The sequence below is a fragment of the Nematolebias whitei genome, chromosome 18, assembly GCF_014905685.2.
Source record: "Nematolebias whitei isolate Nwh7 chromosome 18, NemWhi1, whole genome shotgun sequence".
In the NCBI taxonomy this organism is placed as follows: Eukaryota; Metazoa; Chordata; class Actinopteri; order Cyprinodontiformes; family Rivulidae; genus Nematolebias; species Nematolebias whitei.
In genome coordinates this window covers 23,872,436-23,896,325 of record NC_056515.1, presented here as the reverse complement: position 1 = coordinate 23,896,325, position 23,890 = coordinate 23,872,436, and the positions used below count along the sequence as shown (strand labels likewise).

The window sequence follows — 23,890 nt, the reverse complement described above, 5'->3', positions numbered from 1 at the left end:
AATCTATAATGTTCCCTTAAAACATTTAGGTTTTTGTTATTACTAAATGTGGTCCTACAAAAATATAAAAAATGTTAACTTTAATCTTGACTCATGAGTACAAACCCATCTCATAATTAAGAGTCCATGTTGATAATGGAGTAATAATAAACCCTGTAATTCAGACAACCTCAAACAAAAATTTAGACTATGCAGTTATTATATATTCATATCGTGGATATTATTTAGTAAACAACAATGTAACTGAAATGAATGTGTCAAAAATACTGACTTTTTGTCAGTATTCATTTTACCACCACATAGCAGCAGCTGCATCCATCCACCCATCCATTATCTTTACCTGCTTCTTCCTTTATGGGTCGTAGGGTTCACTGGTGCCCACATCCAGCCGTCACTGTGCGAGAGGCCAGGTACACTCTGGACAGGTCGCAAGTCCATCACATACTGACATTAACTAGTCAGAAAATTTATAATAATTAAACCACAATTTTACAACCTTGATATTGTTTGGTTACAGTAAATTAATTTAAAACCTGAGTGAAATGGCCCCTCGGGGTCAAGGGGGAGTCTTAGCCTCGTGTGGAGGAGTTTAGTATCTGGTCGTCTTGTTCACGAGTAATGGTAGGATGGCGCAAACAATGGATCCATAGATCAGGGCCTCACCTTCAGTAATAAAACTGTTGCTTCGGTCAGTCGTAGTGAAAAAAGAATTGAGTGAGTCAAAATATAAAACTCGATGTACTGGTCTGTCTACATTCCAACGTTCGCCTATGGTCATGAGGACTGGATCATGACCGAAAGAACGAGATCCCGGCTACAAGTGGCTGAAATGAGCTTCCTTTGCAGGGTGGCCTGGCTCAGCCTTAGAGATAAGGTGAGGAGCTCCATCATCTGTGGAGGAGCTTGGAGTAGAGTCGCTGCTCCTTCTCATAGAAAGGAGTCATTTGAGGTGGTTCATCTTATAAGGATGCCTGGGAAGAATCCCTGGGGCCGTCTTAAAACTTGCTCATGGGATTAAATTTCCTCTTTGGCCTGAGAATGCTTTGGGATCCCCCCAGGAGGAGCTGGAAAATGATAAAAGTTGTGGATGTATGTGAGGATAGTGTATCACAGACGGTTTCAGACATGGCTGTGATGCAAATTAATGTGTAAAAGTTTCCACCAAAGACATATGAGCCAATCTGTTTTCTTTAATAACAGTAAAGGAGCATAAGAAGGAGTGGAAAAGGGCGAAACTCATCAAACAGTTAGAAAAGCGGAAACAGCAAGAAGCTGCAGAGAACACAAAAGTTGAAGAAAATCGGAGCAGTAAAGGTAAAATAATCATGTCCAGATGACATGATTCAACCTTTTTGTTGTTATATACCTGGATGACTGAGAAAACAAACTTTGTGTAAAATAATCATTGTTTACTCATCGTTTGTTGTAATGCTGTTACTTTAGAGAAGTGTGACTTGTTTTTGTTGTTTTGTTATTTTAGGTCGATCTTATACGGTGAGTGTAGCACTCCCTGGCTCTGTCCTGGACAACGCTCAGTCCCCAGAGCTCCGAACTTACCTGGCAGGACAGATCGCTCGAGCCTGCGTCGTGTTCTGTGTTGATGAAATCGTTGTGTTTGACGAGCAAGGGGAAGACATCAAGTACGGTGTTGAGCACATCCAACCTAATGCTTAGTCTGCAGGCCATGAGAAGGCAGAGCGATCTAGCTTGTTGTTGTCTTTCCAGGAGCATCGAAGGTGAATTTAAAGGTGTTGGGAAGAAGGGCCATGCTTGTATTCAGCTTGCCAGAATACTCCAGTACATGGAGTGTCCACAGTAAGCACACAGGCAGTTAAATCAATATCAATGCACCTCATCACATTGAGATTAAGGCGTCTTTTCTCCTCCAGGTATCTGCGCAAATGGTTTTTCCCAGTTCATAAAGATCTACAATATGCAGGTAATTTGAAACGGTCAACAACAACAAAATAAAATAAGCCTGTGCCTCCTGAGGCGGTGGCCTCAGTCACCTCTGTCTCTCTTGGACGGGCTATACTGAAAATGCAATTTCGTTGTGCTTCCGTGCAATGACAATAAAGCGGTTTATAATTCTGATTCATTTCACTAATATATATTAATTTACAAAAACATTTAGAGTCTGACACAGTAGACAACGTAGATAAAGTTGAATGACTGCACTTTACTAGGTCTATACAAAGAATAATCAGAGCTTTATCACATTTATACACTGATGAGACACACATCAGAGGCAATAAGGGGTTCAGTGTCTTGCCCAGGGACACTTCAGCATGTGACTGCTGGTGGAATCGAACCCCCAACTCTCGCATTGGAGGACGACTGCTCTAACCACTCAGCCACAGCGACGAAACAGCAGTTGCAGAATTTGCTGTCACCTTTTCCCAACATTATTTTTCTGTGAAACAGTTTAAATATATTTTAATAGCATACAGTTGACATTACATAAATTAAGTCTAATAACTGCACATCTTTTAAGTCAGTCCATTTTTTTTTTCCCTGCTAGGTTTGCTCAACCCTCTGGACAGTCCTCATCACATGCGAATAGACGAAGAGTCAGAATACAGAGAAGGCCGAGTCCTCAACAAGCCCCCCAAACAAGGAAAGGGATCATTGGTCAGCTGTGGTTTGAGGAAGGTGACTAAAACTCCTCTCGATTGTTTGTTTTTAAGTGTTTGTAGGAGAAAATGCTTCACTGTAACCATCTGCCTCTCCAGGATGTCCGGATTGACAAACAGCTGCAGCCGGGTCTACGAGTCACAGTGAAGCTCAGTAAAACACAGAGTCAAGGTAGTTTTCAAGGTTTTGCTTTTGGTTTTTCTCATTGCCTTGAAACGGGTCAGCTCACAGTGTGTCTGTTTAACTCCCTGCAGAAAACAAACTTTACAAAGGGGTTGTTGTGGCTCCTCACGTGCCGAGAACCGAAGGTGGTCTTTACTGGGGTTACACTGTCCGCCTGGCATCCAGTCTCAGTAAGTGTCCTGGGGCCTCATGTACAAAGACTTGTATGGATTTCCTATTGAAACATGGCGTACGCTTAAATCAAGAACCGTACGCACAAATAAATCCAGATGTATGAAACCGTGCGCGCGCATGAATCCAAGCACATTTCCTTTGTACATCCCAATCAATGTGGATTTGAGGGCACATACCTGACTCATCCCATGCTAACCGTTCCACCTCGTCACAGTGTTTGTTAGTTATTTTTGCGCATTGCATATAATTTGCACTTTGACTGAATGAAATGCTTCCTAACATATTCACCCTGTGATGGTACTTTTATTACAATGTGTGTCCAGTTGATGGCACACATTATGATTATTAGGAAAACTGGCTGTTGCTGCAAATTACGCTTTAATGTCGGCCTGTTCAACTTCATCGTAGGGCATTTGATATTCCTGGTTGACATACGGATAATTTCATCCCACACAGCCGGCACGGCTCAGTTCGGCTCAGGGTCAACTGGCACAGTCGGGAGATGGGTCTGTCAGCTCCCTCTGGAATGCTCCTGTTGATAGGAACCCCAGTGTGGTCAGCAGCTGTATGTGCACAGGTTGTGCACGGCTCCTCGCTGTGTCGCACTCCAAGACCAGCTGCAGCTCCAAGCACAGTTCCAAAAGGATTGCACTTGGATGCCTAGAACTGCTGATGAGCCAGTCCGCGTTCTGGGCCAGAAAATGCTCTCCGTCTCTAAATATGCACTTTCAGCGTATTACACCATTTGCTGTATCCTCTAATAAGGCTAAAGCCATTGTTAAAGTATTTTCTGCACCACTTTGTACGTGGGTTGTTATCCACTCATCTAATTGCATACATGTAGATATATCATGTTCATTATGTGTGTCTGGTGTGTACAATAATAGTTTTCACATCATTAACAGTTTCCCAGTATCAACTCTTAGTGTCACCAATGGACCAATAGAAACTTGCTGGCGTGGGGCTGCATACATTTCCACATCATTTCATTCTTGATACATCTGAAGTTTTGAGTGGAAAAGGGCGTACACCATGTTTTTGTGCGTTTGCGCCCTTTGTATATGAGGCCCCTCTTCTCTGTCCCCACTCTGTGTGCGTCATGTCATTTTTACCATTGTTTAATAACTGACTGTGTGACTTGTGTGCTGCGTTCTGTCTGTCCATGCAGGTTCAGTTTTCACACAAAGTCCGCACAAAGGAGGCTACGATTTAACCATCGGCACCTCGGAGAGAGGCACCAACGTGGACCAAGCAACACTCTCACCATTCAAGTAGGTTCAGAGCTCATTAGATAATTAAGTCAACAATTAGGTCAGTTACTCAAGCTTTAAAGCTTTTGTCAACATGCCTGCATGCTAAACTGAGACATTGTCTATATATGAAACATTAGTGATGGCTGACAAAACTTTTTTTTTGTCTGTCTAGACATATGTTGGTGGTTTTTGGAGGTCTTCAGGGTTTGGAAGCCAGCGTAGATGCGGATCTGAACTTGGATGCGACTGATCCTAGTCTTTTATTCGACATGTACCTTAACACGTGTCCCAGTCAGGGCAGCAGGACCATTCGAACAGAGGTGGGAATGTGCACAAAATCTATTTGAATTAGCAGCTCGTCAATAAATAAACTGATGCGCTAAACGTGTTAAAACATATCTGCTCTGCTTAGTTGTGTATTAACCTTTTTTTTTTTTGGTCAACAGGAAGCCATCTTAATTTCCATGGCAGCGCTGAGACAAAAGATCACAGCTGTTTTTCCAGATGTTTCCAGTGGTTTATGAGAGAGCTGGTTATGCTGGAAGTTGAGTCATCTGATTTATGTATCAGACTTTTTATTGTAATGTTTATCATTTTATCTTGTAAAAATGCATTGGTCTGTCTGTTTAAACCAATATTTCATATTTAAATACAGACTTGCATTCACAACTTTTTCCCCCCCTTTCCTTTTTGTTGTTGTTGTTGAGAAATAGAACATAATTCATTTAAAAAAGCACCACACGTCAGTAAACGTCACAGTTTTATATTTCAGGTATCCAAGCAACTATTTCAAACATATCTGCACTGATATAAAGTGGCACATCTTTTCAAAAAGGGTCCAAGATACAGAAGGTACAGGTTTCAGATTGTCAAAGTGCAGCCACATTCCAGCTGCAGTGCATGCTGCATGCATCTACCCCATATTCGTTTCCTGCACCTCTCTTTTGGGTCATCTGTGTGGCTGCCATGCGTCTAAATCTATCCTTCATGTCATACCTTTAAGTTAAATGATGTATATTTGTAGTGGGAGATTTTGTTGCAGTTTCCACCAAAACATTTAAACTGCCACCTTGTACATTTTTAAATGATTAATATGTCATTGATCATTCTCAGTTTTCAAAATCTGCATCTTAGAAAAAGCATTAATGTGACTGTTTCTGGCTCAGGCAATTCAACTGCACCAAGTCTTTTTCTATGCATTACCAACATATTTGACAGAAATGGACTTTAAGGTTGAGAAACAGTTTAATGCAGAAAATAAAGCCTTTCTGGAAAAGAAAAAAACAAAACAGCTGAACTGTTTTAGTATCAGGATGCTTAAGTATAACCTGCTTAAATGCATTCTGTGGACTTTTTTTTATTTTAAACATGCACTGAAATAAAATGGAGGCCTACTAAATTTCTATAGGATCACACATTTAAATGTTACCTTACAAAAATGTATATATATATATATATATATATATATATAATCATGAAGATATTCACATTGAATATCTTCAAGCTGTTATGATGTTGCTTTAAGAGCTGTAAAACGTCGGTATGTTTCTGTAACAAATACACTGTACTGTTATACTCTTAAGGCCCCAGTATGGACTGTTTATAGGCAGGATTTGTACATTTGGCCACAACAGTTTTAAAATAGAGTATTTGGTAAGCCACACACACACATATATATATATATAATATATATATATATTATATATATGTATAATTATAGTTGAGATTAAAAGGTACTTGCTGATATAATTCTTTCAATATGGAAAGTAACTAATCATGATACAAAGTAAAAAATAAATTGAATTCTATTTACAAAAACTTTTGTTTCAGTGCTCATGGTTTGGTTTATGTACAAAGCTTCAGAACTGCGTAACTGCACTTTGATGCTGCTGCTGCAAAAAAAAAACCTTCAGTGAGTCCAACGACTTGTTTACACATGCTCCATTCTTTTGGCAGGTTGAAAATGGCCACTATTCATAATGTAAATATTAAATGAACTCCATCCCATGGTTCTCATCCAGACTTTAGTGGGAGCTCATTCTCACCATGTGGGGTGAGTAAATGTGATGTTGTACAGCTTTGCCCAGCGTCCAAACACTTGTTTCTCTGTAATAAAGCGATGGTGGCTTCCTCTTCGGCTGCTTTCATTCTGGATGTACATGAGACATTCATCAGATCCCCTGGGTTTGTAGTAGTGGTAGGGCATCTTCTTTGATAAAGGTTTTTTCCTAGAAAATTATAGATTTCATTAAGTCACCAGTTTGATCTGGAGTGTATTTTAAAATATGTTCAAGCAATAAACTTACCCGCAGTAATTGGGTGGAACCATCCCATATACTTTAATGTTATCACATATCTCAATGGCTATGACCATTGTGAACCAACCTGTGCTCAACCACGAGTGAGATTTTTGTCTGAAGGAGCGGAAAATAAAAATTAAGCAACATTCACCAACTCTGGTTGTTGTTTACCAGCTTCTTTCAGACTCACCTGTCTCGTCCGGTCTCTTTGTGAAACAGATTATCAAATTTTCTCATCCTGTTGGGTGCGATGCTAAAAAAGGAAACGTTGCTGTAGGTCATGCCGACTCTCTGGATCAATCTGTACAATGTTCCTTTGGCATTCTTCTCGATCTTATTTGGTGGTCCCCAGAAGACGATTGTAAAATTCCTGTCAGTTTGTCGCAGGTACTCGTTCGGCCGTCGGACCACCCTGAAGACGCTGGTGTGGGCTACTACCCTAAGGGTGGTCCGGTTTCCGACATCAGCCTCGTACCCCAGAGTGGGAGCGTCGTTCATACGAATCACACACTCCATACGATCTATCTCCTCTCCTGCCCGACTCGACAGGACGTGGCTGGAGCTGGTCACCAGCGCACAGTTCCCACAGTGCAGAGCCAAACTCTGGGGGAAAGAAGAAATAAATCATTTCATCAATCTGAACTACAATTAGAATAGTTCAGCTGAAATAACCCATCCTCACTGCATGGGTTTTCTCCATTAGAATGTCAGAACACGAGTTAAAAATAAAAAAAGGACTTGCATATCTTAAAGGAATGCCTATCATCTGACACTTTTCATACTGAAGCTTTACCAAGAGTGTCCTACCCTGGTCCTCGAGGGCCACTAACCTGCATGTTTTACTTGTTTCTCTGCTTCAACACACCTGATTCAGTGGCTGAATCATCGCTTTGCGTTCTGCAGAAGCCTGTTAATCACCCATTCATTCAAAAATGGTGTGTTGGAGCGGAGAGGTGTCAAGAACATGTAGGATAGTGACCCCTGAGGACCAGGATTGGACACCCCTGCTTTAGACTAAAATAATCTTATGATGAGAAATGGAGTAGCCTTTTAGTCAAATCTTAAAAAATAATAATTTCATGCGTAATGATCCACCATTGTTACTAAATTGAAAAGAAAATACATTTTTCATCAGTGGACTTCTTTTTGAGAATATCGAGTAGTTTATAGCCTACATTTATTGCATTAACTACTGGAAAAAAAAAAAAAACAACATGATTTCTGCTGCACTGTCTACCTATAAACTAATATTTACTGAAACATCATTTTACTTGTAAAACTCGTAACATATTTTCTTTCACATTCTCTAACAGTACAGTAGTCCCTCGCTACTTCGCTGTTCGTTTATCGCGGACTCGCTCTATTGCGGTTTTTCAAAATAAGATTGGACATGACGCACAATTGGCTGATTGATGGATGAGCCGCACGATCGGCATGACATTTTTATTTAAAATAAATTGTTTTAAATTATTTAGCACCTCCTGGACCTTAGTGCAGCCCATATTGCAGGATAAATTTCTGCTGCAGCTGATCAGCTGTTCATCTGCAGAGTGGGAAAAGTGGGCGTGGCCAAGTGTGCTGGCAGGCAGCAAAGAGCTGAAATCATGACATTCTGTGCTCTTTTAGAGCGTTTAGAGTTTAAAAACTTTGTTTAGAATATTGAAAGAGTGTGGGAAGGGTTTAAAACACCTTAATATATACATATATAATATAAATACTAAAATAAACTACTATTTACTACTTGTACTACTAGTCTTACTTAATGATTTTTCCACTTATAGCAGGGCTTCAGAGTACGGATCCCACGCGATATACGAGGGACTACTGTAATTAGGATGCGTGCATTTCTGCACCAGCAGTTAAAATACACTGTGCAGAAATACACACGGACATATTTCGGACAAAAGACAAACATTTGTGTGGTTCAGCTCACTTTGTTCCCATATACTGGCACAAAGCCATCTTTCCTGGACCACCTCTTGAGGTCTTTAGCTGTGACGGCTTTAGTTGCTGCCACGTGGAAGGGAGTGTAGACTGCTTCATTGCTATTGTTCGAGGTGTAGAAGATGAGGAGGGTCATCAGGATGAAGACGGCAAAGAAGATCACCATCCTATGGCTCTGTTGACCCTGCAGTGTGGACAACGGTGGAAGAAATGTTCAAACAAAACATGGTTTAACACCTTGGGTTGTGTCTCAGGGACTTCTTGCAGCTGTTCCAAATTCCTCACATACAGATTCTATTTTGCTTCTACTGACTTTCATTCTTCCTTTAAGAGCATACCTCCTCTCTAGGCTCTCTTCCACCCCCATCTTGAACCTATCTCTCACTGCTACTGTACACCTCACTATTATCTTGTCCTGTGACCTCATAGAGTAATAAAACCTGAAATATATCTGCTGACATGTGAGGGGCTGCGGTAGCTTGGTGGTCTGTGCTGTGGTCTTGTAATCCTGAGGTTGCAGGTTAAAGCTCAGGTTGCATCAGGAAGGGCATACAGCGTAAAACAATTGCCAAATCTTTTATGCAAGTTTGCTCGCTGTAGCGACATATCTTGGATCTTTTGTCGTACCGTTTAGCGTATATCTTGGTGTGCGTCTTTGATCACTATATACTGTCTCTTTTTACACTTGATATTTTAGCTATTTTTGGGTGTAACTGGGACCCTGTGTACATAATTTTGTTCCGCATCATGTACCACATGTGATGAGAAGGGCAATAAAATTGACTTGAACTTGGAGATGGGAGCAGCCGAAAGACGCTTACTATATATCTGCTGACAAATCCAGTCAGCACTAAGTTTTGGTTTAAAGTATTTGCTGGTTTCTGCGTTTATGAAAATCACTTCACTTGTACTTGACTCAGTTCACACTTTGAGAACTTTTGGTTTAATGCACAAGAGCTACATCTCCCAAATGCATTGCTAAAATTGTATTTTTTTTACACTTATCAGCCTTTTGCTCCCAAGTCTGTGTGTTATGTATAAAACAAATGGAAGATCTGCTCTTTTTTTTTTTTTTTTTCCAGATGAAGGCATTTTTATATTAAAAACATACAAAACAGAGCAAGGACTTGAGCCCAACCTGAGGTAAACATTCAGATCACCTGACTGGAGTCAAAAATCAGTGTAATATTCATAATGAGGAGGAGGAGGGAGGTAAATTAAAGATGTGTTTAGTGCTTTCCTTACCTTGCCATTGAGCCTGAGCCCCATGCTTTCCGATCAGTACCAAACCACAGCCCGTCTATCACCATACCTGTTAGGAGACACACCTGTCATGCTTTGATCTGTATGTTTACCCTCGAGCATGTGACGCTTTAAAGCGGTGAACATACAGCATCTTCTTGCGCGGCCGCTTGCTTTTCGTTTGTTTCTGTTTATTCGCAGTTCTTCACATAAACACCGCACCGATACGTTTCTTGTCATAACTATCTGCTCGCGTGAGCGAAAGTGTAAACGGAGCCCAGGTTTACCTTGTCATGGTGTTGGCTGCGGTCTCGGTTTGATGGCTCCCCATCTGCCTGCGCCACATTCTGACGTCACCGCCGCGTCCCTCGCACTGCAGCACCGGAAGCTCAACTTCCGCTAAGAGTTTGCCTCTCTTTACAGGTTTCAGTTGGCGTAAGAGGTTTATTTTATTTAATTCTCACCAACACAAACCAAAACGACGCCAACGTAGGAGTTATACAGGGAAAAAAACAAGCGAAACAAGCCTGGAGCGCCGTGCTGTGCTCGTTCCGTTACTTACGTCAAGTCTTCTCCATTCACTTACGGACTTTTCAAAATAAAAAACAGGAAACGTCAAAATAAAAGTAATATGTTTGGTCATTTTTTATATATTTTTTATTAATTAAAATTATTTAAAATGCTATTAGTTTTGTTCTGGTTGTTGATTCATTGGAGCAGAAAAGGGCTTTTTTGTGTCATACTCAATTTATGGCATTTGTTTCTATTACAAAATGGAAACACAAAAAAATAAAAATGTACATTAGATTTAAGTTGCAAGCTTTCTTTTGAAGTTGTAGTGTTTGTTGGAAAAACGCAAAATGACAGCAGTTGTAAATAAAACTTAAATGAAAGTTGAGTTACATGGTCTTGAGAAGGAATCCATGTTTTTCTGTCAAAATGTTTCATTTAACCTCAGCTGTTTTCTCAATCACTTTTAGTCCAGTCCTTTTCCCTGATGCCTGTTTTGTACAGTGTGTGCTTAAGAATTTAAGAAAGTGGAGAAAAAAATGATCAGGCTTAAAAAAAACAACTTGTGCTGATAAAACTGTATCTAAAAGTCGTCATAAAACAATTGTCAACTGAACATGATAGCATATGTACTAATGACTACTGTTTTAACTATTAATAAAAATATGGTGAGTTTGCTATTAGCAATTACTTTCTGCAGTAGCCTACATCTAAGGGCCCCACATTGTGACCCCAATTTTGGGAATCACTGATCATACTGTACATCAGGTTTTTAGATTTAGAATTCATTTTGTTGATGTTAAAATACACATATGTGTCAAATGGTTTTTTTAATTTATAAATCTGGCAAAATTGGATCAAATTGTGTCTTTGGTGCCTTAATAGGGTATTTTTGTGAACGCTGACTCAGCTTTCAACCTATTGTTTTCCAGTTTTTTTTTACTTTTCTTGTCTTTTTCCCCTCAATCAAAGTACTTTTCATACTTTGTGATATTTTAGTCATTTATATATCACTATGTTCAGCTTATTCAGACAATAGAAACTATAACTTTTTGTAACTTTTTTACTTGTTTTTGTCTTCTTATAATCTATACTCTTAGGTATATTTCAGCAGCTGTAATTTGTACTGCATTTTCATGGAAAATATAATTTCTCTGTTTAAAATTGATTCTTTCCTAACTTGACTGTTACATTTTAACACATTGATTCATAGCTTAGATTTAGGAGTTTTGTGTCCCTGAATGGTAGGTCAGGAGTTAAAAATCAGGTATTGAACTGAAAATTAAAATTAAAAAAAGCAGCCATGGTTAAAAAAACAACAAAAACAAATAAAGACCACATAAACAAGCTGGAATATCTACATTTCATTTTTAAAATCTAAACCTCCTCAGTGTTCCCCCGAAAGCAGCCTGCTCAGACCTCACGTTAAAACAAATACATTTACATGCCTGGGAAGAACAATAATATTTTATTGCTAATAAATAACTGAAAATGATAAAACAGAAATAACAAGAGAGACCGGTAGTAAAAGCACTACCTACAGTCATGAAATGGGACAGATACACAGAAGTGTCATTAGTATTCAGATGTACATTCAAGTTTTTACATTTGTCAATAAAACAGGAGTACATATATATATATACCGTAAATACAAGGTATAATAATACTTTAGTGCAAATACTGCGTTTTCTAAACGATCACAAAACAAGTGTTCTGTAACTAAAAAGGCAGCTATGATTTTAATTGTATACAGGCAGTGAAATATAAAGGGTGAATAAATTCTAAAGGACTAAATTCAGTTCACTGCAAGTGGTTTTGCTTTAATGTCACTGAGCCAGCGTCAGAACACAGAGCTTCCTGGTTGTCAGTCTTTGTCAACGGTTTGCCTTTTACACTAAACCTTAACAGGAAGTGTGGAGTAGGCATGATTGATATTTTACCACCAACTTAGAGTGCTCCAGAGTTTCTATAATCTCAACCAGCCCATACAATACCTGCTGTCTCCAAAGTAAAGGTGGTTTCGTTTTGCAGCTTTTAATCAGACAGGCAGGATGTAGCTTAAAGTAACGCTTTGAGCAGAATTAGACCCAAGGTCGAGGCACAGGTTCTAAGAACCTAGAAGGCATCACCGCATGTGTTTGGACCTATGTCTAAGAGGCTGTAAACATTATTAAAATCTATCATATGTGGCTAAGCAGAACATAAGGAACATAAATGGACTCGGTCTGGTCAAATCTTTAGCAAATTATATTCTTATTATTATTTCGGCTTTTAACTCTTCAGGGGTCTCCACAGCGAGTCCTCCACCTCCATCTCATTGTCCTCTGCATCCTCTGTCCTCACTTCAACTACCTCCATGTCCTCTCTAACTGCAGATCTTCTCTTTGGCCGTCCTCTGTCTTTTTCCTGGCAGCTGCATTTCCAACATCCTTCTAGCAATATACCCACTGTCCCTCCTCTGGACATGTCCAAATCACTGTCCCTCCTCTGGACATGTCCAAACCATCTCAGTCTGGCCTCTCTAACTTTATCTCCCAGTTGTTCAACCTGTGCTGTAAGGCTGATGATCTCATTCCTGATCTTATCCATCCTTGTCACATCTAAGGAGAACCTCAACATCTTCATTTCTGCCACTTCCAGTTCTTTCTCTTGTCTTTTTGGCAATGCCACTGTCTCTAAACCATACAACACAGCTGGTCTCACCACTGTCTTGTAAACTTTTCCTTTGACCTTTGCTGACACCCTTTTGTCGCAAATCGCTCCTGAAACTTTTCTCCATCCACTCCATCCTGCCTGGACTCTCTTTTTCACCTCTTTACTACACTCCCCATTTTCTTGGACAGTGGACTCCAAGTCCTGAACCTTTGTGACCTCTGCTCCGTGTAACCTCACTGTTCCACCGGCCTCCCTCTCATTCACACACATGTAATCTGTCTTACTACGGCTGACTTTCATTCCTCTTCTTTCAAGTGCATACCTCCACCTCTCCAAATTCTCTTCCACCTGTTCCCCGTTCTCACCACAGATCACGTCATCTGCAAACATCATAGTCCACGGGGATTCCTGCCTGACCTCATCTGTTAGTCTGTCCATCACCAGAGCAAACAAAGGGCTCAGAGCAGATCCTTGATGCACTCCCACCACCACCTTGAAGTTATCTGTCACTCCTACAGTGCATCTCACCACTGTCCTGCTGTCCTCACACGTCCTGCTGTCCTCATATATGTCCTGTACCAGTCTAACATACTTCTCTGCCACTATTTCCTCATGCAATACCACACCTCCTCCATCAGCACCCTGTCATATGCTTTTTCTAAATCCACGAAGACACAATGGAGTTCTTTCTGACCCTCTCTTTACTTCTCCATCAGCATCCTCAAAGCAAAGATGGCATCTGTGGTGCTCTTTCTTGGCATGAAACCATACTGCTGCTCACAGATAGTCACCTCTCGTCTTTAACTAATTAAATTGAAACCAGTAAATACAGCTTAACATTTTAGAAAAACGATTGCCTTGAGGTTTAAGATCTTCTTTTTCAGAAGCTCCAAGATGGATGTTTAAAGTTTATTTTGTGGCGTTTTGCCCATTTGGCATAGATGGCCTTCTCCGTGATGAAGCGGTGTCCTCCACGTTGCGTGCGCTCGTGGAAGTTGTACATTTTGCACTCGTTTATTCGGTTTTTCTCGTAGTAATGGTAGGGGACATCACTGCGACTGTCTCGACTGTCAGGAGGAGAAAAGAAACTAGATTTATGCCAGATTCATATATGTTAAAAAGCAGAGACTACAAGTCTCACCTGCAGTAGCTGCTGTTGATCATTCCATAAACATTAATGCTGTCACACATATCCAAAGCCAGGATCATTGTGAAAAATCCCGTGCTGAGAAACGCCCCCGTTTTCATCCTGAAAACAAGACAAATGTTCCGCTGAAATAAATGAAACGTTCTTAAATCAAATCCTAAAACTAGCACTGGTTACGATTCCTGCATCAGATTGCTCAATTATCTGCAATCTACTTGAATCTGTAAACCTGTAGATCTAATTATTTCTACATTTATAAAGCCGATACACATTTTTAGCCTGTTGTTTCTATTTTTCTAAAGTTTTGTTGTAGTTCTCCATCACCACTCAAGACTGTCTCAGAACAAGGTCATTTCACTGCAGACATTTATCTCCTAAAGGAAGACTGTCGCTATTTTCAAGGTTATAAATAATTAACATCTTATCCATTGTAAATAGCTTCTTTAACATCCTCAACTCGAGGCTCAGTGGGATTAACCTGTCTAAATAAAGGTTGAATGAAAACTTGGCAAAATAAAGTTTATGTACAACAAGATTGATAAGCTAATAGTTCAACTGCAGTATTGCTAGAATGGCTCTAATTTCCTAAATATATGCATACACCGTTATTAAACCTTTACACCGTGACAGTTTGACACTAAATTGTCATTTAGATGAAATTCTTTGATTATTTGCAGCAGCAACTTGTAGCATTTCTGAGGCATCTGAGCATCACGCCCAGTAGGAATTTATCTAACTTTCTGCAGAAAACAAGAACATATAATGCAAAACTGATGGCCGTGTATGCTTTTATGTAAATAAGTGTTCAAAGGAACTGCTTTGACTGTTTCAATAACTGGAGCCGTTTTAAGTTGGCGGTAATCCCCCTTTGGAAATGGGTCCATTCAAACTAGCCGAACGTAGCTCAACATTAAGTTCCAAATAGACCTACTTCCAAAGGGGATCGTTACCGTCTTAAAACAGCTCCAATGTTCACATTTTATAGAGCTTCATGAAAGGGAAATGTTTACACCTAATTATATGTAATTATTTAATGATGATGATCACCACTACACCATGATGGTGTGTAGGCAGGGGCCAGGACCTTTTTTTTTTTTAATTGAAGGTACAGCCCCAAATACTTATTGCACAGACTCAAGTTTCAAAAACAAATAATGGATGCACTTGTAAATGGGATAAAGGATTTTGGCTTGACTTTTGTGCAGTGGAAGTAAATGGAGATTCATTGTCCATCTTTATTTACTGTCTATAAGAAGGTTGAGGGCTTACAGGCTGAAAAGTAATTACTGATCAAGAGCATACCATGGAAATGAAATAATTGTAAGAAAAGAGTGCCTTGGAGTTACATTTCTTTTTTTTATTTTTGAGAAGTTGTGATGCCATCCTCTTAAAAATGGGACGGCCACCTGTTCTTCGCTCATGTTATGCTGCTGGATCCTCATTACCACCACTATATTGATTTTAGGTTCTGGATCATACAGATTAATCTCAAAGTAAAGTTGGGTTCCTATCGGCTTTTTAACATAGATAAGGTGTGTTATGCCGCACCTTCAAGTTGGTTCAGCTCTTTACCTGCACCTAAAACATCATTTAACACTATTAGTTAAATCAAATGAGCCAACACACCTGAACCCTACCTGTTTTTTCCAGTTTCATTCTGAAACACACCATCACAGTACTGAATCTTGTCTCTGGTCACAGCATACAATCTGATGTTTGGATACTTTGTGGCCATCCTCAAGAGGACATTGAAGACCTGTCCCTTCCCATCCTGCCTCATGTTCCTCTCAGGACCCCAGAACACATACGTGGTGTTTGCCAGCTGCTGAAAATAACGCCGCTCATTTTTTACCAACAGGGGAACACTGGTGTGAGACACGACTCGGACGCTGGTGTGGCTCCCAACGTCTTCCTCATATCCTGTCGTGGGCGCGTTGTTCATCCGGATCACACATCCAATTCTGTCTATCTCCTCTCCAGCACCAGCACCGAGCATCTGACCAGAGCTGGAGACCAAGGCACACTGGTTGCAGTGGATGTCCAGAAGCTGTTGGGAAAAGATGTCAATATTTTAGGTTCAGCTCATTTATGTTGCAAGAATGCTTCAACCTGTGTCCTCTCATGAAGTTATAGACTAATTTGAAGTCACAGCAAGAAAGAATAAACTGCTCATAAAAAATCAAACAGTGACACCTTCTCTGGATTTTAAGTATTGCAAACAATAACATTTCAAGTCAAATTAACACTAATGCAGGCTCCAGCTCCAGCTCTGGGTGCCCTCACCTGGCCCTTCCCACCGGGACTGATCCTCATGTAGCCCCTGAGCCCTGAGCTGTGGGCAGCAGCAGGTGATGCACCGTCCCGTGTGATCACGACACCGAACCACAACAGCAGGAGGAGGCTCAGGATGAGCAAGCAGAGCCAGCGGCGGAAAATCTGCGATTTGGAGTTCAAGGGTGCACATCTCGTCTTGCATCCGTCCAGTACATCTGAACACATGGCGCACTGAATATATTCAGGTTGTTCTCACAACGTCGTCCATGTCGAGGCCTGTAAAGCCCTGCTCCTTGTCAAGAGTCCAAGATGCTCATTTGGTGAGGTAGAGAAAACCAGATTGCAGTTTCATGTAGCTAGTTAGCTAGGCTAACTCTCAGACCCAGCATCCTTCTTCATTCATCCTAACTTTGTTATCATTATGGTACGCAGAATGTCAAATAATTCTTCAATTAGTTTACATCCACTACTCCGTTAGATGCCCGCTACCACTTATCATAGCCTAAAATATCGTATAAACACAACTATGCTTGTAAGTTTTACAATGTTTCTCTATGCGGCCCAAACAATATCCGGTTTACGCTTTCGCAATAAAAGTTGTCATCAAAATATATAACTGCAAGTTAACAAATATCCATATAGTAAACGTAATACCATTATATTTACACTATATTTATCTCAGAGGGGTCGCATAAAACTAAAATAAATACTTATTAAACTTATGCGTTCTTGTGATGTATGTTGGAAAATAATACGCTTTTGTTTTGAAAAGCGCGCCCGGTATGCATATCCGTCACTGTTGCCTTCAGGAACATGTCGAACCGGTGGGAAACAAATTATGTGCTTCTATGTGTTGTCATATCGTGTTGCATGGTTATTAAGCATTATTGCACTATTGTTTTCCTGTTTCTCTTTATTGTTTCAATGCTTATTCAGCCTTCACACAATTGATTCTAGTGATTCCGTTCTAGTGACTAGTGATTCTGTTCTCTTTATTATTATTATTATTATTATTATTATTATTATTATTATTATTAGTAGTAGTAGTAGTAGTAGTAGTAGTAGTAGTAGTAGTAGTAGTAGTTTTATTATTATACAATCAACATCAGAATCGAAAACTTAATGGGGCTGGGGCATATTGTACAAATCCAGGGCAATACATTAAAGTACAAATGTGTGTTGTTGTTGTTGTTTTTTTGTTTGTTTGTTTGTTTGTTTTAAACGTCAACTTAAATACATTTTTTGACTACACAAAACATAAAGACTTATAAAACAAATTTAACTCATTCTTCCATTGTATAAAGTTAGGGAGTAGTAGTACTAGTGTGCATGGAAAATGCACATTATTGTGATTCTGTTTCTCTTACTTTATTATTATTAATATTATTACTTTTTCCGTTGATTTTTGCAACTAAACTAATGCTGCATACTTTGTTCTACTAAAGCTTTGGCTTTGGCAGTGCATGTGTAATTGGCTTTACACACGCAAAAAGGGGACCATCCGTCCAAAACAAACAATCATTAGTGCATTACAATGAAATGTTTTAGGCCTGATGGCCAACTTGGTACTCACAGAAACAGTTTGAGGACAATCTGGCCAAAATGGTTCAGAAAAATCATCATGAATCAAAATCATGAATGTCTATGCACTGATTGGTTTTCAGTAGTCTTTGACCCGCCTTATTTTTTATTCTATTGGCTAGAAAACAAGAATCCACTAATCTCTACTCCTGATTGGCTCATGGCCATGTCAGTGTTCTCTTTCAGCGAAGCCCCGCCCCAACGTAAATCCTGCGTCGCTCTCAGTGACGGTGTCACAGGGATGTCCTCTGACGTATCGGATGCTCACGGTATGTAGCTTGTGCTGAGGGATTATCTTATTAGTTGTTGGCCAGGTGAGGTGTACGTGGAGTAGTTGGTGAAGTCCGTGACGTGTCGGCCAGTGTAAAGCTCTACACTCGTTGTTGGCTGACTCTAATGTGAACTCAACGCTCAGCTAAATGAGCTAGCCATCGTTAGCATTGGGCTCGTCAGGAATGTCTGTTGTCCTGCTGTTGTTGATTTCGGCCTGTATTTAACACGAGTTTCAAATTCAGAGCTCAGTCTTTGCTATGAACTTTACGTTAAAGTTTAAATAATAGGACCAGGGTTGATGTCATGTGCGAGCTTTAAGTCTAGCTGCCTTTTCACCTTATAGTCAAGCCTTTCACAACATGGAAAACAGTAGAAAGTGCTCCAGCCAGTTTCTGTGAGCTTGCAGTACAACCAGTCACTGCAGGTTGTTCCACTGTCTTCATGTCAGACTGTGTTGAAACCAGATAAGTACAGTAGGTGTCTGCATGTCAAGTTGCTCTGCAGCTTAACTGTTAACGTGAGCTCCATTTCCACAGGTCAGGTCATTACAACAATATGCCATTGTGTCTGCTAAATCATGGGAAATCAAAGCTGTAGAGACTTTTCTGTTTAGTGATACCATTCTCACATTCATATACTGCTTTAGACAGTTTTACATGGGGTGGCATGGGAGAAAATGTGGACCTTCATATACTAACTCTTAGCTCCTAATACAAATAGATATATTTAATAAAATGTCAGTAAATAAGCAGTGACAGTGTTCATTGTCATGCCGTGAACACATCAACTTCATAAGGATTGATTAATCTGTCACGAAGCCATACACGTCTTATTTCTTATCAGCTTTTTTCTTACCAGACCCTGTGTACATAATTTCACTCCATCACATGTATGACATGAGGTGCGAATGACAGAATCTCTGACTGACTCTGACTTTTGCCTCATCAGGTGACACAAGCGCCTTGTTTTTAGACAGTTTAAAATAACAGTTGTATTCTTATGCATAATGTTCTTGCATAACCTGTGTACAGAACTTCAGCCATAGCAGTTTTACAAAGTTTTACTTTGGTAAATGCTTGAGCAGCCTCAGCTTTAGTTATTTTGTCTACATTTTGATTAGAAAGTCTTACCTGCTAATGTCAGTCAGATTTTAAAAGATGGGCTTGGCTATTTCTGGCTACTTCTTTAAAACTCAAAATATACCGTTGCCAATCGTTACACCATGTAAGTCAGCAGGAATACGGTGCTATGGTTAAACAATTTTTAACTGTCTTGTCTGTTGTAGGGTCCATTGTCAATTGCCGTACAAGTTAAGGAGTGGATGTCAGCAGGAAGTTAGTGAGCACTGGCTCATCTGAGAACACAGAGGAAACCTCATTTTGGGTGAATGTGAGGGAGTTTTGGAGCGCTGTGGCCTGGAGACTTTTCAGTTCTTGAAATGTCAATGAAACGAGCAGACGGGATGTCCATTGCCCAAGCTTTGGCCATGACTGTCGCAGAGATCCCCGTCTTTCTCTACTCCACGTTTGGGCAGGTAATACCATGTAACTCTTTAATAAAACCCAGTATGAATGGTTACAATTAGTCAGATTGAAATGTTTTTTTTTCTAACAAAAGCTCATATTTGATTAGTCTTTATTGTTTTCGCTTCAGTCCATATTTTCTCAGCTGAAGCTTTCTCCAAGCCTGAAGAAGGTCCTGTTTGCCACAGCACTTGGAAGTGTTGCTCTAGCTCTCACTGCTCATCAGCTGAAAAGACGAGGGAGAAAAAGGAAGCAGAAAACGCAAACAAAGGAAGGGCAGAGGATAGTAGGAATACCTGAGATGCTCTTGAAGACAGGAAGACCTTCATCATTAAAGAAAGGTGCAAAAACTAATCCTAGATTTGTTGAAATCGAGGTATGGAGCACTGTTTAGATTGACCTTTCTCCCTGTTTGTTTGTGTCAGGTCCGTTCACCGGTCGACAGATGATGAGCCCCGGATCTCGGAGCAATGACACCATGAGTGGAATTTCCTCCCTGGCTCCCAGTAAACACTCAAGTTCCTCACACAGCCTGGCATCTGTTAGTTTCTTGCTTTACTTTTTTTATTTATTTAAGTCTTCCACTTCTCCTCAGTTGTATCCTACATGTGTGTATCTGTGCTTATGTTTCTGGTACAGACGCGAGTCCCAAACTCCCCAAATCAATCTGTGAATCCCTCCATCCAGTGGGAGGCAGAGCCTGTGGTGGAAGAATCAGGGGCGGTAGAAGATGCCAATGCAGAAAACTTATATTTAATGGGTGTGTTGTTTTTTGTTTTCAAGGATCTTTAAAGCTAATATGTATCTTTAGTACATTTATTGATTAGGACAATTTACAAAACACATTTGTCTTTTCGGATACCATGTTTAAATAATTAAAACAAATGTTTCAGATGAGTTTTTTATGCTTATTTAAGTCAGATACTTTTGTAATCATTTGCAGTGACAATATATCAGGGTTTTTTTTTTAATGACAAAACAAAAAGTACTATTTCTAGTTGTGACGCCATTAGATGATTATCTACCTTCATATTGGTCAGGAAAAAAATAACTATTAACACCCACTGAAATCATGTTGCCTCAGTTTTAATTATCAGTGATGGAAAAATGAAATTTGGGTGGAAATGATGTTCATCCTGTTTAGTAGTGCCGTTTGTCCAAACAAAAATATCAGTTTTGGAGGCAACAACGACCTGTCACCTTAGTCTGTAATTCCTGAAATTGTGGGTTTTTTGTTGCAAATTTTCAGAGAATTGATTTTTCTCAAATGCCCGCTCATACTTTCTGGGGTCTCCACAATACCTTTATTATTCAGAAGGCCCTTTTTTGTATAACTTTGTATATTTCTGAAGCACATGGTCTCAACATTTTTCAAAAGCACTGTTTTAGCCCCCCACCCCCCCCCACCCCCCCCCCACACACACTTTAAGAAACCCCTCTTGAAAGGTCCACTTTCCTATAATTTATTATGAAGTACTAGATAGTTGTGCATTCTCTGTTTGAACTGCGTCAGACTTGTCAACATTAATATGCTTCATGCTGTTACAGCTGCATCAAGTCATATTCCTCTTTTCCTTCTAGGAATGGAGCTGTTTGAAGAAGCGCTGCAAAAGTGGGAGCAAGCCCTACATATTCGTCACCCGAGCCACCCAGCCTCCTCTAACAACAGCCTGGCTCTGCAGGGGGCAGCGTGCGGAGACGCACCCTTGGTAACAGCTTTACTTAGCAAACCTTTAATGTTTTGGTTTGTTCATAGGTGACATTGACATGGCAGAAGAGTGGTTAGGGCTTCACAGCAAGAAGGTCACAGGTTTGCCTCCTGACCTGGGCATACCTGTGTGGAGTTTGTGCGTTCTCCCAGTGTATGCGTGGAAAGGAGGGATGCATGGATGGCGTTTAGTAATTTATTAAATCATAGATGGATGGGTCGTTTTATCTTTTGGTTCCAGGTTGAAACCCATAATAAAGCATTTGCTGAGAAATTGGAGACATTATTGCACCGGGCGTACCACCTCCAAGAAGATTTTGGTAGCAGTATCCCAACAGAGAGTCTGCTGGCAGACTTTGGTAAGAGTCAGCTGGAACTTTATGGTAAAAACTGTATATATATATATATATATATATATATATATATAAAAAACACACAACAAATATAAAACTAAATAAAGAAAAAAAAGTAGAATTAAAAGTAAAGAGACAATTTGAAGGCTTATCCATAGTTTAGTTCTTCATCAGCACATTTAGTTTTTTTTTTGTTTTGTTTTTAATAGAGAGCGAAGGAACGCTTATCTTGCCTCAAGTGGAGAGTTTCTATGCACTGCAATATGAAGATGCAACTTCTTTTACCTCTGATGACTCCTTTTTCTCAGCTGCAGAAGTGAGTTTTTTTTCTTTGCCAACATGTGTCTGTAAGTCTGTAAAACCAGAAAAGATATAAATATTGGCTGCTTTTTCATACATACATCTGTTTTGTCTCTGCAGCTGCTTGATAACATGACTCTAGGGGAGGTCTATCCACCACTGAAGCCAGCAGCTCTGTATGAAGAAGCTTTGACTCTGGTCCAAGCAGACAAAGTCAACTATAGGACCCTGAGGTATCTGTAATATCAAATGCAAGTTTATTTTTTAATCAGTGTAATAAATCTGGTCAGAGGATCCAGATGCAGGGACAACTTAACAGAATCTTTATCAGGCTCTGCAGCACCCCTCAGAGAAGTTAGCCAAACACTAGTCTCAAAATAGGTTTTGTATTATTGTGCCTGTTTGAATAAAAGACAAGTGTTTTTTGTTAAGTTTGCTATTTCAAAATTCAAATTATGTTTTGAAAGCATCCTGCTGCCTAACATTTGGCAGGGAAATAAAATGACTTACTTCAAATGCACAGTAGTCCCTCGCTATGTCGCGGTTTGACTTTCGCGTTTTTTTTTAAAGATTGGACATGATGCTCAATTGGCTGACTGATGGATGAGCTGCATGAGCAACATGGATGGTTTATTTAAAATATATATTTTTAAAGATTTAGCACCTGCTGCACCTGTGTGCAGCCCACAGATGCAGGGAGAAGCTTCCTCCTGCAGCACGTCACAATCTCCTCTCTCTGCCACGCCCACTTCTCCGCTGCAATCACACTCATCACCTGCTCCCAGTCTCCCTCCTTCTGTGTAAATAAACAGTTTAAATTTAAATACTGAAATATTTTAAATAAACAATCCCTACTGCATGGATTGTATATTAAAAATGTATTCATTTAAAATTTATTTTTGTAAATGTCTGTTTTTTCCAGAGAATTTCCACTTTCATGCACACATTTCTGCATCTTTCAGCCTAATTGGGCACAAGTGTGCTCTCTTCACCTTCTTCTGGTAATTTAGGATTCTTTCTGCCCTTTCGGCTACTTTTCAGCTATTTCTTGCTAATTTAAGCTTTTCTTTAGCCAATTTACTAAATTTTCTGCTCATTTCTGCTTATTTAAACCCAATTCAGCAAATATATGTTCTTTCTGCTTCTTCTGCTAACTTAGGCTTGGTCTTCCATTTCAGCTACATTTCAGTGTGTTTTTAGTTATTTTAAGCAGTTTTTCAGACAGTTCTTCAGCAGTAAGTATTTTTGCAGGGAATGCAATTTCTCTCGTTAAAAGTTTAAATCCTAAAAATGTCCATTTCTCCTCCGTGCTACAGCAGCTTTGTGAAGGGTTAACCCTTTGCTGTCCAGATGCACTGATCGACTTCTGTCTTCCCACTTAAAATTCAAAGTATGTCACATCGTAAAATCTTCATAATCACAAAATATAAAAGTGTTAAGTTATTTTTAATTATTTTAGAACTTCTGTGTTCAGTTGTTACAGTGTAATTGACCAAGAAGTACATTTCTGCTCCATGCAGAGCTGCGTGAAGGGGTAACCCTTTGATGTCCTGCTGCGCTTCTCTTCTCTACAATTTAAATTTAAATACTGTAATATTTTAAATAAACAATCCATGCTGCATGGATTGTTTGATTGGGAGGTGATGAGTGTGATTGCAGCGGAGAAGTGGGCGTGACAGAGAGCTGCAGGTGGCAGAGAGTGAAGATCATGACATGCTCATGCTCTCTTTTAGAGCGTTCAGAGTTTAGAAACATTGTTTCGAATATTGCAGGTGTCTGGGAAGGGTTTATAAAGACTATATATATATATATATATATATATATATATATATATAT

At 39.7% G+C, this 23,890-nt stretch overlaps 4 protein-coding genes across 4 annotated transcripts in view; 2 read left to right on the top strand and 2 right to left on the bottom strand.

The window, feature by feature from the left end:
* Positions 1-1,200: 1,200 nt before the first annotated feature.
* Positions 1,201-5,290, top strand: spout1 (SPOUT domain containing methyltransferase 1; the record flags this gene model as incomplete). Its single annotated transcript, XM_037692243.1, is given in 10 exon segments — positions 1,201-1,314; positions 1,481-1,640; positions 1,726-1,815; positions 1,890-1,939; positions 2,522-2,652; positions 2,733-2,805; positions 2,889-2,987; positions 4,160-4,262; positions 4,417-4,564; positions 4,691-5,290. Coding segments are annotated over 10 exon segments (1,046 nt in total), but the record flags the coding sequence as incomplete, so codon positions are not given.
* A 702-nt stretch (positions 5,291-5,992) lies between these two features.
* Positions 5,993-10,112, bottom strand: st6galnac6 (ST6 (alpha-N-acetyl-neuraminyl-2,3-beta-galactosyl-1,3)-N-acetylgalactosaminide alpha-2,6-sialyltransferase 6). Its single transcript, XM_037692451.1, has 6 exons — positions 10,018-10,112; positions 9,734-9,800; positions 8,478-8,672; positions 6,735-7,147; positions 6,551-6,658; positions 5,993-6,472 (listed from the first exon to the last, which is right to left on the bottom strand). The coding sequence occupies exons 2-6, from the start codon at positions 9,755-9,757 to the stop codon at positions 6,286-6,288; spliced, it is 927 nt and encodes a 308-aa protein (XP_037548379.1). The 5' UTR covers positions 9,758-9,800; positions 10,018-10,112; the 3' UTR covers positions 5,993-6,285.
* A 3,648-nt stretch (positions 10,113-13,760) lies between these two features.
* Positions 13,761-16,541, bottom strand: st6galnac4 (ST6 (alpha-N-acetyl-neuraminyl-2,3-beta-galactosyl-1,3)-N-acetylgalactosaminide alpha-2,6-sialyltransferase 4). Its single transcript, XM_037691995.1, is given in 4 exon segments — positions 13,761-13,962; positions 14,037-14,144; positions 15,680-16,089; positions 16,326-16,541. Coding segments are annotated over 4 exon segments (936 nt in total).
* Positions 16,542-18,120: 1,579 nt separating this feature from the next.
* Positions 18,121-23,890, top strand: part of miga2 (mitoguardin 2) — a gene marked incomplete in the record, with an annotated part of 8,544 nt that continues 2,774 nt past the window's right edge. The window contains 9 exon segments of the mRNA XM_037691769.1: positions 18,121-18,166; positions 19,456-19,704; positions 19,824-20,034; positions 20,119-20,234; positions 20,333-20,453; positions 21,275-21,402; positions 21,643-21,766; positions 21,973-22,070; positions 22,175-22,287. Coding sequence (XP_037547697.1) covers positions 19,609-19,704; positions 19,824-20,034; positions 20,119-20,234; positions 20,333-20,453; positions 21,275-21,402; positions 21,643-21,766; positions 21,973-22,070; positions 22,175-22,287 — 1,007 coding nt within the window.

What these genes read in the sequence shown, in the direction of transcription:
- st6galnac6 (XM_037692451.1), bottom strand. Translation starts at nt 9,757, where the DNA reads ATGGGGCTCAGGCTCAATGGCAAG. An exon ending in GGCTCAGGCTCAATGGCAAG is followed by an intron (nt 8,673 to 9,733) that starts GTAAGGAAAGCA and finishes TCCACACTGCAG; the next exon opens with GGTCAACAGAGCCATAGGAT. An exon ending in TGCCAGTATATGGGAACAAA is followed by an intron (nt 7,148 to 8,477) that starts GTGAGCTGAACC and finishes TCTTTCCCCCAG; the next exon opens with AGTTTGGCTCTGCACTGTGG.